We start from the raw sequence: 13,414 nt of genomic DNA, 5'->3' as shown, positions 1-13,414 counted from the left end.
ACAAGACAAGCTCAACTCACCTTTGACAGCTCTTAAAATCCTTCTTCACTTATCGATTCAAGGATAACAGGTTCATAAACACTAGCTGTATCTGTAGCTTTCTTTGTGTATTTAGTCGTTTTTATTTTTTATTACAATTACAAAGTTGAACACCACACCACTCCCATGTGCAGAGTTGGGTGTGCTGAGCTGGACTGCATCTGACTAACGGCTTCCTGCTTCATGCGGAAGTTCAGGTCTGAACCTGTCATTGCATTCCAGCTGGTGTTCATTGCTTTCCCAACAGCACAGGTTTGCACATTGCTACCTCCTTATCTACCAAGGAACTGGGAGCATGCAATGAGGTGTCGCAATGCCTGCTAGAGCTCAAATCAGCGGACAGCATACGTTTTACAACAGAAAGGTCGACCGGTTCACTGTACAGTGTCTTCCTGTGGAAACAACTACGTATCAATCATGAGACAAACCTAAATTAGTTAGATATCAGGGGCACAAATGTTAATCTGAGAAGAGAGTGTCACTGGAAATTCTCCTTTGTTACTTGTTTTTCCAAAAGCTTGTAATCATAGTGACGTACAGGGTGTGAGGGATTGACATCATAATGCCACTCACGCCAAGTAGCAATACCAGAGTAAAACTTCAGGAGGCGGTAGAGGGTTGGCGCGCTGAGTAATGCACAGCTTCACAGGATGGAACTTCAGCTTCCTCTGGCTGAGCTGGATTCAGACCCACGAGATTGTGTGTCACACTGCAGGAGGGGCACCTCGTCACACTGAGTCACCAGCAGCCCACTCACTTGAACCACGGTGAGAAAGTAGGTTAATTATTCACTCTGCTGAGCCAATCACTGGATACATCTGGTGAGCTATATATATATATATATATATATATATATATATATATATATATATATATATATATATATATATATTCAGTCAGATAAATAGTTGCAACAAGACGGAAGTGAGGTTTTAAAACGGTCACCACCCCCTGTCTATGTCAAAGAGAAGAATCACGTCTCTGAATGTTATTATTGGGGCTGGATGTGAACGCTTCTCAAGAATATGAATGTCTTCAGAAACATCACACACATGGTTCACTGTAACAGGAAAAAGGGACATTTGTATCATCTGTTAATAACAGATGACGTCCAATGTTTTGAGCAACTACCGCCACGCAAGGATCAGATATCTTTAAGGCGGGGTCAAGAGAACAGAATAGACCCAGGTCTTATCTCACCCAACAGACACACATCTGTTTATTTGCATGTATCCTTGATTCAACCTGGGAGGTCACACTGAGATTAGCTCAGTGATACATTATTCTATATCCTCTGTGACTACAACAAAGATCCCCACCATTTATCAAAACGAAACACTTACAAATGTGTAATATAACTGTAGTATTAAAGATAGATCAAAAAATCCATCATGTAATGGACATGCCCTTGACTTACTCACATGACAGTCAACCATGGTGGTTTAGATTATAGTCTAATCAATCTGAAATACATACAATTTAAACACATTTCAGTTATCACATTCCCAACCACTGGAAGAGGTAGAAAAATCATATTCCCAGTATATAATGTCTATTAAATAGTTATTTTTTACCACTATGGTTGTTCTACTGTGAGCCATTTTCCCTGATGACCTGCCTTAGAGGTTACAGGGAATTCAGACCACCCTCTCTGAGACAGGAGGCTGTCAACACACTGTGGAGTTGAACCCCTCGGAGAAACCAAACAGCTCTGAACGAGTCCAAGAGCCTTTCCTGAGATGTCCACAGGGAGGGCAGGGCCCCAACCACCCTCATTTCCTCTGCCCGAGGTTGACAAACAGATGGATGCCTTTGGTCGCCCCCACCAAGCCATACTGCTGCTAAACGCTAACACGTTGACGATTTAGAGGGTTCTTTCCAAATGAATAGGCTGATTGGAAGATCACTTTGGTTGAGTTAAGCAGTGAAAGGATAGTGTGAAGTAATTTCATACCCAACCATTGCCATGTATCTAAAACTCAGCCGGAAAAAAAACATATTTTTTTGGTTTTAGTGGAAGCTGCTCTAGGGACAGGAAACAAAATCCTATACATCAAAGCAGATCGGTTAAACACAAATTTGATTCAATCTAACGGCACTTCCAAAAGGAGAAAATAAAAAACATTGACAAAGCCGTCTTTGACTAAAAGCAGTCTTGCCTCAACATAGGAAAGAAATTGTGTGGAAAAAAAAAATGGTGCCAGGTTTCAAATAACTGCAGGAGGTCATGTGGTAAGGTGTGACCATTAAATGAAAGGTAGGGCATGTTCTAAAACCATTAGTCTCCACTGTGTTATTCTACTAAAGCCTTGAGTTAGTCCACACCACACCACACCTCACCAAATGTTAACGTTTTATGCTTATGGGGTGATAATGGCAATAACAGTAAGAGAAAACCCCTAAAAAAGAATTGTTACAACACAATAAAGGGTCTGTTGAAATGCAAGTCTGTACAAAGCCTTTGATCTGTGTTACGTGGCGATATACTTACCCTGAGTGGGGTTCCCGCAGAGTTATGGTAGCTTCTACTGTGTTGTGGTTCCAACGTGTACTTGATGCCAAAGCCATTGAGCTGGGTGGGTGGTGTGCTATGGAATCAGTGCCACCAACCTTGAATCCTAACTCTTTCCAGAAAACAAATAATTATACAATTATATTTAAGGGTTTACTATAGGATGTTCATTAATAAGAGGGAAAAAATTACTTTCAAAAGTGAAAAGACAAATAACCGGATATTTTTAACATCAGAACTAGTGAGTACTTGTGAATTTTGCAGGTGAATGTCGATAACAAGATGCACATATAAGCTTCAGTTAGGACAGAAGTGTCCTGGTGTCTCAGGGTTGTAGGCTAATGCAACTAAACAAGAGAAAGTTCCAGAACAGCAAGAGGTTTAACATTCCTTACTTTCACCAGACACTATGGACACGAACACAACAAAAGAGTTGTCTGCAGCTAAGGACGGTCCGGGTTGTCATGGTTAGTTTCACATGACAGACTCCACGAGACAACAGCTGTCTCAACATCTAGGACAGCCTGAACAAAAACCTTATGACATTTTGAATAGCGCCCCTGACCACAAGGTCAACACACTGTCAACACAAGACCAAATTAAACTTGCCAATCAATAAAAATGTATAGATATTTTTGCCACGGTTTTCAATTGCCTCTTGGTTATTTAATATCAACTATATATGTGTGATGTTTTTAAAGTGTTCACAGCAAAATATATAGTGAAAGGGACATGAAAAGGAGAGGAACCAGCCATGCAGGAGAGAAGGGGAAAGGGAAGGGTTAATTTGCGGCTGGGGAAACCTGATGCTAATTAAGTCTTTGGAATGCAACATACTGACATTTTAGTCCAGAACCCCTCGGAGTGGGTCCGGAATGGAGTGAGAGAAAGAGAAGAGATGCATGCGCCTTGTGTTTTTATTGTTTGCTGACATCCCGAAAGGCCGATCTCATAAAATACCAGGTACAGTACACTACTTCGTTTTGTCCCGATGTAGATGTTATTTTGCTTTGCAAAAACTGTTTAAAAAATACTGTTCGTTTGATGTTGCCAAAATAATTTGGTAGTTATGTAGAACATAGCCTGTTTCGTAAATTACAGGTCTTTTGAGCAATGGTCATTCCATTTAATTAAAGTTTTTCTTTTACATTTTTAGAGGGACATAAACAAATGCAAAATGGGACTGTCCAGACCAGTGCTTTGGTTGTTTCTGTACTGTTTATCTCTGAATGACACTGTAAGAGCTGTCGCTGAGATTTGTCGAGGAACCCACTGCATCGGCTCAGACACCGGAGATCCCAGACCCTGCGTCGGGACTCATTGCCCGGGGGGGAGATCATCCAGACCGCCGCGACAATATAACCCTACAACTCAAGGCAGGTCAGCACACATAGTGCCCATTCATCATCAAGCCGACGTGAGCTCTCAGTCCAGAGCTGTAACGGACTACACGGTAGTTCATCCCCACCGTGTGCGCCACAGCGACAACACGAGGGAAAACGCAAGGACGCGGGCGCCTGAAGTTCCCTCTCCAGAATGTACGGGAGCGGATTGCGTTACTCCTCCGAGACAACTTCAAACCATTAACGATACCCGAGACTGTAAGGGGATCGAATGTAAATTGCCGTTGAGGATACGGCTAAAGCCCCGACCAAAGCCTTGTGTGGGAGAGGGATGTCTGGCTAGTTCTGAGGATGCCGCGGACGCTAGTCAGCCTTCTCCGGTCCATATGCAGGACAGAGCCGCTCAATTTCTGGGAGAATTTCCGGAGTTTGGATATCCTGCGTCGGAACTTGGCGGCGCGCCTTTGGGGGTGCAGCTCACGTGTGATATTAAACCAGGTTAGTCAGGGGACTGTGATCATCCTGAGTCTCTTTATGCATTGTTTGTACTAACAGTGTTTAGACTTGTGAATAGTTGTCCTTCAATGAAATGTATTTATTGATGTGCATACTTCAATGGTTGCTACTAGATGCATTAATCATGACGAATTGTTGTATTATGGATCATTTAAGTCTTTTGAGGGGGAGCTATTTAATGACTCACCATATCCACAATAGCCTATTTTACACAAATACCTGTTTATGTGTAAAATAACATTTATAGCTTTTAATAAGCAACAGAGACATGTCAAGCCCAAAATCAATATCAGCATCTGCATTCAAGGCGGTAGGTTCAGAAATCTTTAAAAAAAAATCATCTGGCAACAAACCTTCTAGAACATGTAAAATGTTTGATGTCAGTCCATACATGGGAATCCTTTTTTTTAATGCCAAGATAGAGGCCCTTATTCCTTTAGATTCTGTGCCATCCAGTATGATCAACAACCTAGAATGGTTAAGACAAAGAAATAGGGTAATTTTATTCATAAATAATTTGTTTAGTTATTGTTTTTTACAATAACCTACTGTCCCAACCCACTTGGCCCACATTCACGCACTTCAATCTTAAAGTGGCCTCTTAAGTGTTGACGTCTATTCCAGTATAACAAATCTCCACTTCCCAAAACTGTGACCTTCCTTACCCATCAGGCGAGAACGAGGTGCCCTCCGAGGACGCCCTCATCCTCCACCTGCAGCTGGCCAAGGGGCAGGAGAAGCTGGTGGAGGCCCTACGCGCCCAGCAGACCATCATCCGCGATCTGCAGCAGCGGCTAGCTGACCAGCAGGGGGCGCTACTGGCCCAGCAGCGCGAGATCCTGGAGCAGCAGAGGCGCATGTACGAGCAGATGGACGTGGTGAAGGCCCAGTACGGCCTCCTCTCGGACACGGTCAAACAGGTCTCCTTCCAAGGCCTACAGGGGGAGCTCCAGAGCTACTTTGAGAGCCACCTGGCGGGACTCCAAAACCAGGCTAGGAGCCACCTGCAGAAGTCCTACGCCGTCCACAAAATGAATCTGGACGCTAAGGTGATGGACGTGGTTGGGGAACCCCATTTTCCTCAGCCTCTCCTGGGTTGCACTGCCCCCTGTGGCTCGGAGGAGTACTGTGACTTCCAGAGGGATCCACCTCAGTGTGAGAAGTGCTCCATGTGCCCACCTGGGTTCTTCCTGGTATCCCAGTGCTCGCCCAACGCAGATCGAATATGTCAGGTAGCTAACATCCGATAATGAAATCCGTTTATCCGTCAATATCACTATTCAGTGTATTTGTATGAATGAATCATTTAAAGAACCAAAAACATTTGATTCACAGGACAGAGACGAATGCCTTGAATTGCCAAACATTTGTGGAGAGCGAGTGAAGTGCCTTAACACTCCAGGTAAGGCCAATCAGAAAGATTAATCGTTTTCCAAGAAATTCAGAGACTTCCTGTCCCCTTTTACCTTTCCCTGTCTTTTCCATCCCTGTAATTGTGTGCAGGAGGGTTCAGATGTCTGGGGCTCTCAGAGAGAGAAGCTATCTCTGGAATCTGCGGCCACGACTACTTCTACAACCAGGAACTAGAAGAATGCCAGGCATGTTCTGACTGCGATGGAGGCCTCATGACCCTCCCCTGCACGGCCATCAGCGATGCTGTCTGCGGTATCCTCCTCTCAGAGAACCGTCTCTCCCGGGCTTGGGGGGCTGCGGTGGGCCTTCCGTGTGCCACATCCCCCAGCAGCAACATCTTCACCGGCCTGCAGCTCAGCGTCCGCAGCAAGGACACGACCGACCTCCTGTCCAACCAGGCAGGCCGTCTGAACTTCCAGCAGCATGGCTTGGTGTGGCTGGACCATAACTTTGCCCTGAAGCACAGCTGCAGGAACTTCCTCCAGGTGGGCCTACGGCTCAACAGCAGCCTGGAGGACGAGGGTCACGACCTCAGTGGGGTGCGGATAGAGCAGCCCGAGGGGAAGTTCTTCCAGGGGGTTAGCGTCAGCGGTGGCGCAGAGGTGGAGCCCAACCACACCCTCACGCTCGTCCTCAAGAGCCCAAACCAGCACTGCAACCAGAGCAAGGACGTGCACGCGTACGATCTCAACGGGATCTCCTTCAGCTTGCTCTGGCTGTCCCACGACACAGGGGCTGTGGCTATGACGGCGCAGATGTCGATGTCGGCCCACTACCAGACCAACTACCGCCCGGCGTTCCGCATCTCCTCCGTATCGGATCCCTACATGGTGGGGCTGGCCCACGATGGCCGAGGAGTCCGCTTCACAGAAAGTGGGGTGGTGAAGTTTGTCCTGCAGCAGGCATTGTACTCCATGGGCCACACCTGTGTCCGCGAGGGCTTCTCCCTGATCGCCTACGCCAACCGCAACGGGACCAACCAGGAAGTGATGCGCACTTTCAAGAGTGGCGTCAACTACAGGGACACGTCCATCACCCTGTCCGGGGCCGCGAGGGTTGACGGTGGAGACACGCTCAGCTTTGAGATCACGTCCCCATCCCAGTGTAACATCCGCTACTTCGGGGACAGCACGGGGATCAGCATGCTCAGCGTGATCTGGGTCCCGTCGGCCGTATCCTCCGCTCTGACCGCCACTGTCTCCAGGAGCGGCCTGCCCTCCGGGGCAGTACGGAACAAACCCCTCTTCTTCCAGCAGGTGAGCTTGGACTCCGAGCAGATCGGTCTGGACCGCTCGGGAGAACCGCACAGCCACAAGAACTTTGTGTTCCGGGACGCCGGAACGGCGAACGTTGCCCTCAACTTGAAACTGATCCACTCCTGCAACGTGGTGAAGCTGACCCTGCACCGGCAGGGCGGCAAGGGTCTGCAGGCGAGTCCTGTGGCTCAGCAGGTGTCCGGACACATGCCCGAAGGCAGCGAGTGGGGAAGCGTTGGCCTGAGGGCTTCTTTTGAGGTCCAGAACGGCACGTCCATCTATGTGACCCTGGACTGTGTCCGCGGGCGTGTCAACCAGATCACCCACGAGGGAGGCACTAATATATCCATCCTCTGGGTTGCTTTGTGATCCAAGACGAGGAACTCTTTGGTGCTGGTTTTGTTTAATTTGCACAACTGTAATTAATTTGCATCAAACTGTGCAGGTATTTCAGTAGTGAACTATTTGGAAACATTTCTTTATTTTATATAAAAAAAATAAAGTATTTTTTATGAGAACCCGGTTATATGTAATATACAATTATCACACATAATCACTTTAAATACGTGAAAACCAAGTACTGCTTTTGCTCAAGTACTTCGGCTGGTTGAGCAGTGACCAATTGTTCTTGAGAATGTGTGTGTGTAAGTATGGGTGTGGGTTTGTGTAAGTATGTGTGTGGGTGTGTGGATGGGATGGAATCCATTAATGTTATATCTAATTCCCTCGAGTCCTGCACATGGATATGTACTGGTTCCCTTGTATGTTTGTGTATACTATAGTGTGTTTATGTATTAAAAGTTTAAAAAGCAGGTATTCAAATGTATTTTGCTGATAACTTATTGAATTTATGGTAACAACAATAATACAGTGACTGTATCAAAATATTACACAAAAAGAAAATGGATTTGTCAAAAAAAAGTGAAAATATATCTTTGTATGTATTCCAGTCAATGAATTTTGTTCAATATTTATTCATCTAGTATACAGTATGCAGCCACAAAAGACATGGCACTGTCTGGATATATTTTGTGATATTTGTATCTTTTGTTTATGCACATAATGGTTTGTTATTCTTCTCCTCAGTGCAGTTACCCTGTGAAAGTGGCCATGCATAGAGTTCCTAATTGCTTCTGTGTGAGTTCAAACAATTAGGAAAAATGAATGGTTACAGAGAGTTGGCAGCATAACAGTCACTGAAATCCTTGTGAAGTATTTTCACCATGCAAGTCTGATTTATTTTACCCAAAATTACTGTAGAACGAGTGTATTCATTTTTTTTCTACGCCAAATAAAATGCACATCTATTTTATCAGTTGCAGACTCCTTTTCTCCTTTTCTGAATGCATTCATTTTTGAAAGACCTTTGGCTTGGTTATTTCTTTCAAGTCAAGCCGGTCTGACTTTGGACCAAATGCCACTTGTGGATGGACATGTTGCTGGCTTTGTAACAGACATAACTAGTAACTGTCATTATGTCATCATAGCAACAAATGCATCCAAATGCATGTTATTTTCCACAGGCTTCATCTTAAAACTTCAATACTACTAATGACTCATACACCATACTAAGCCTATATAAAATCAAGTGATAGGTGCCAAACAAGCAAATTAAATACTACCATACATCATTAAATGTATCTTACTGACAGCTTAGGTTTACCATGTTCATTAATTTTACACTGAGCTAGACAATCCCTTTGTCTAAACATTGCTGAGAGTCTGATTCAGAGAGAAAACACTGATTGTGAGAAATAAAACGTATGTCTGAGGCCAGAATTGAAAACAGGTGTTTGAATAGATGACTGTTCCAGATGTCTCAGAGTTGTAGATCAAGAAACCCACAGCACATGATGAAAAATATCAAAGGCAGTCAGTGTGAGTGCGAGTGTCAGTATGAGTGTGAGTGTGTGAGAGAGAGCGGGGATAGAAAGAGTGAGATAGGGAAAGACAGTGAGAGGGGGTAGGGAGTCTGTGCAAGTACAATCAGCTACTATTCTGCTCCCACCACAATTCTTGAGGCAATGAAGTGTATTTATATTTCAGTGACTTAAATCTTTGTGCTTGTTTTGACTTTTTAATCTTTGTGCTTGTCTTCTTAAAACCTCAAACACAAAGAGCCAGACAGCCACCTTGTCCATGTCAAATAACACGAACAGCTCCTCTGAACACTTCAAAAGAGGCCTATGTGGAGTTGTGAAAAGCAATTTCCTTTTATTTAAATACCCTAGGTGTTGACTGGTTAAATTACTATACATACCATTACTATAAGTAGTATCAGTAGGGAAGCCTCACATGAAACCAAATGATTAGAGGTAACATCATCTACAGACACACTTGAACTTTTTGGTAATAGATACGTCACAGTGATTTGTAATCTTAGAAAACCCACTCCCAACCCAAGCCCCTTTTTTACTCAAATGTTTACTTTAAAAAGGACAAAGCCATAGAAAGGCTTTTCTAATCAAAAGCGTATGTGAAAACAAGTTCTCCCCCTCTTTTAATGTTAATCCATGAGGGGTGCTTTACTTCAATCTTAAAGTCTCAAGCCACCATTTACAAACAACCTCATTATGGTCCGTAACTGTATTATGACATCCTGTTACCTTGTCGTCTTGGTTGTAAATGGGTGGTTGGCTTGGCCATCGTAATTCCTGTTCAAACAGGTGACAATACGGTGTTAGTTAGGTATTATTATTGCTATCCATTAACAGGGATCATTGTCTACATCCATTAAAAGATCACTAGAATGAAGGGGAATGAAAAGCCGTGCCAAGTTACTTCTCATAGTAGGCTCCTCTGCTGCACTGCCTCTTCTCAGTTAGTTGGTCGGGACACATTCCTTGGAGCCTCCCTGTTTGTGAACTTTTAAATTCATGTTCTGCAGCTCTGATAATTACTGCACCCACTCATTTGCTAACGAGAACTAATGGCTCACCAATTTACAAGCTATTACACTGTGTGATTGGAGAGGGAGGGTCGGGGTGTGTGTGGGTGTTTGAAAAGAGCAAGTAGCATGAGTGTAGAGTTTGTCTTACGTGGGTAGGTTGTGTGTGTCAGTCTGAATCAGTTTACTGTTGACCTCAAACCCTAACCCATAAATGTTTAATGGGAGGTTCAGTGCCATGGTCACTGCTTGCTTTTCACCCACTGTCCTCTGCACACCTCTATTACTCTCCACACCTCATACACCTCACCATTCGTCCACTCATTTCCCTCTCCATCTGTGCAGCTCTCGGTCGGTCTGGGTTCTCATTAGGGTGGTTAGTGATGCGTGCCAGAATGGCCAAGCAGGTCAGCAACCACAAACACAGGGTGAGACTGGCTGTGCCTGTTAGCAAACCCAGACAAATACGCCAACAGCAAAACCATGCCTGCCTCTCCTCTTTGACAGTGGAGGTTCTAAACCATTTCAACTGGGGGGCCAAGCTGGGGCCAGTTGTACTGTTAGAGGGGCCAGTTACATTAAACACTATCGTTGTCATGTAGTTTTCTTCACTGCATTGTTGGCAGGCCCACCCCAGAACCACCCCTGCTCTTTGACTCTTCTTCTGCCTTTAGCGTGGAAACTTTGCATCAAGCAGAGGATATATTCTAGGCCTATCACTGGAAACTTTCTAGACATAATTCTTGCCAAACAGAAACATAATTTGTACTATCAGCACTTTGAACCCAAAGATGTGTTTTATTTGTACGAATCATGTTTGATATGCAATAGCTGAGAATTTCTGGCACTGGCCAGGGTTATGCATAATTCAACCCAATATGTGGCCAATTCTCTGATTACTAAGAATGCTACAGTTGCTTGCTTTTCCTGTGACCTTTAAAGGTTTTCACATTGGAACTGATGACTAAACTAGGGAGTAAGGACCTGTAAGTGAAGGATTGAGGATCTGTGCTTCTACAAATACATCTCAGAGAGTGTGTTTGTCTTCTTAAAGAAGTGTTCAAAGTGCTGACAGCAGAGAACCTGTTTGTCTTAATATGAACGAGCGATTCCCCATGGCGTATATTTAAACGGTGCGGAGACACTCACTCGCTCGTGGCAGCTCCCTCGCGGACTCTTGAGGTTAATTGCTTTCTCTGCCAGTCGCTAACGGGATTATCTATCTGTGAACGCATCCATACAAATTACTCTGCCTACACTGCACAAGGGTGAGCTGAGATGACTGCATGGAGAGCGAACTGCAACACTCGTAAGCAAGTGCATTTGGATTGAGAGGTCAAAGATGCAACATTTAACATAAGGGCACCCGTACTAGAAGAACACGGCAGCAAATATAGGCTACTGCATCTTTCATGACCCTGTACAAACCTCCAAAAATCTGGTTTGAAAATTGTGTTTTCTGATTGGCATTTAACTCAGTATAACTTGAGAAAACCATCAACTCAGTATGCCTGCATCTTGTCCATTAATTGTATACAGCGGGAAAGTTATACCTTACTTCACAGAGTGAGAAAATAGTATCAAATGAATGGCCTGTGTCAAGAAGGCTGACAGTTTTACCAGATCTTGAGTTATTGGGCCAAATATGTTACTAGAAGAAGAAGACCAAACAAACACAATAGGCTTCCTCTTGAGGAGAAATCCTAATAAAGAGGTAAAAATGGCCGTCAACTGTGTTTGCCCTTCACCAGTGACCCCATTGCCTTACCTTTCACTGGGCAGAGGTCAGGTGAGGAGGTCAGAGTTGTGGAGAGAACCAGTGACCAGAAGTTAGGAGATGAAGCAGACTGGCTAGGTTGACATAATGACAGATGTACTGCTGCACACGTTTACCTATCCCGAAACACACATCTGGCTTACTTTACTAGACCTATACAGCAAGGCACACACACAGGCACAAACACATTCTTAAAACACACAGTGCACACACACCGTCTCAGGGTACACATACACGCTTGCAACACATACACACACACACTGATGTTAGATAAAAGCACACTGGAGCACTGTATTTGTAGAGATGTTAGTCTATGATATATGCGATGCTAATCTTTTGCTTTTTTGGCGTTCAGACGAAGGTTTCTTTGGATTTGACAACTTTGTGATGTAGGCCACATGCGAAGGGGATGTTTTAGACAGGAAACCAGGCCAAAGGCCAAAATCCTCTGCAGATACTTACAAGCCTGCTCCTCCACTCACACATGAAGAACAGCGCTCTGGAGGAGGAAATGATACGTTTCCAGATAGCGTGTCAGGAATAAACACTAATGAAATGGACCAGGGCAACCATGTCAGGGCAACTGTCACACAGAGATTAGCTCTTTAGAAGAAGAACATCCATGGTGTGAAGTAGAGATGCTCTACTGAGACACAGAGTAGTACTCATATCTATAAAAAAACAAACAGCCATATGGTTTAGAGTGTGCTTTGCTCTGTGTGAAAATATCCCTGCATAGTTGTGGAGAATCATGGGTTGAGTCCAAGTACCTCTACAAACACATAATTTTATCCATCAATGTGTTGTCAGCGCCAACTGATAATGTGGTCTCCAAATGTTTACCATAAAGCATCAGTTACCTTCCGAGAAGCCGGCATCATACCAAGGCTTCCATCATTAAGTAAACAAACAGGTTTATAACCCATCTGTGGGCCAACACACTTCAGAGACAGACGGCAAAATTTTCTCTGTGAGACTCCTTCTCTTTTCCTTTAAGAGGCGAGAGGGGTAGAGGAGGTGAACCATCTGGTAAACCTTCCGCGTTTGGGAGGGAAAGCTGTGCTTACAGTACACATTCTTTGAAATATTCAACAGCTTCAAATGATTTTGTTCAGTCCAAAATAGCGTCAGATAACTCACACCTTAATCATAGAATAGATTCAAAATCATGCTGCATTGCTAAGTTACCTAAATACCAATGTTTCAGTACGAGTTGCATCAGGTTTAGATGGAGCTGATGTGGTTTCGTTCAGATCGTAATCGTTTGTGATGCAGCAGTGCCACCTAGGGAACAGATCTGAGCAGCAGCAGTAGTCTGTGGCAGATGAACATCTCCCGTTTCCCTGCATGGCTGAGATGTGAAACATTATATAGGCTACAGTAGAATAAATCCACATTCAGCCTAGATACAGTCCTCTTGAACTCACTAGGAGTGAAAAGGCACTGAGTGTGGATTGTTAGCTATATTGATAAGTGAGGTGAATTTGTGGGGTTATACAGAGGTAGCTCTGAGGACCTCTGCTAGACAAGTGCCATAGCCGACCCAGTGGGTTTATGTAACAATTTTACTCTGCTTATGTAACACTGCGTGTTTAAAAGTCCTCTAGGTCTAAACTTAGGGAAAGGATTTAAGTGCTTGCTGTTTACATGAGACTTAACGATTGTTTTTTA

At 44.2% G+C, this 13,414-nt stretch overlaps 2 protein-coding genes across 5 annotated transcripts in view; one reads left to right on the top strand and one right to left on the bottom strand.

Moving 5' to 3' along the window:
• The window catches only part of apbb1ip (amyloid beta (A4) precursor protein-binding, family B, member 1 interacting protein), a 29,270-nt gene that overhangs the window by 13,481 nt on the left and 2,375 nt on the right, over positions 1-13,414 (bottom strand). The window contains exon 2 of one of the 4 annotated variants that reach the window (XM_062479345.1): positions 2,531-2,657. The exons of 1 other annotated variant lie outside the window; for it this stretch is intronic. The gene's annotated coding sequence lies outside the window, so the exon portion shown is untranslated. Of the gene's footprint in view, positions 1-20; positions 211-2,530; positions 2,664-13,414 lie in introns of those variants that run through there. 2 more of the 4 variants (XM_062479346.1, XM_062479347.1) reach the window with 2 other exon arrangements.
• nell3 (NELL (neural EGFL like) family member 3) lies at positions 3,414-8,391 on the top strand. Its single transcript, XM_062479982.1, has 5 exons — positions 3,414-3,514; positions 3,708-4,392; positions 5,083-5,642; positions 5,746-5,812; positions 5,914-8,391. The coding sequence occupies exons 2-5, from the start codon at positions 3,729-3,731 to the stop codon at positions 7,446-7,448; spliced, it is 2,826 nt and encodes a 941-aa protein (XP_062335966.1). The 5' UTR covers positions 3,414-3,514; positions 3,708-3,728; the 3' UTR covers positions 7,449-8,391.

This window comes from Osmerus eperlanus, chromosome 15 (genome assembly GCF_963692335.1).
Source record: "Osmerus eperlanus chromosome 15, fOsmEpe2.1, whole genome shotgun sequence".
In the NCBI taxonomy this organism is placed as follows: Eukaryota; Metazoa; Chordata; class Actinopteri; order Osmeriformes; family Osmeridae; genus Osmerus; species Osmerus eperlanus.
This window is presented reverse-complemented; position numbering and strand designations above follow the sequence as displayed.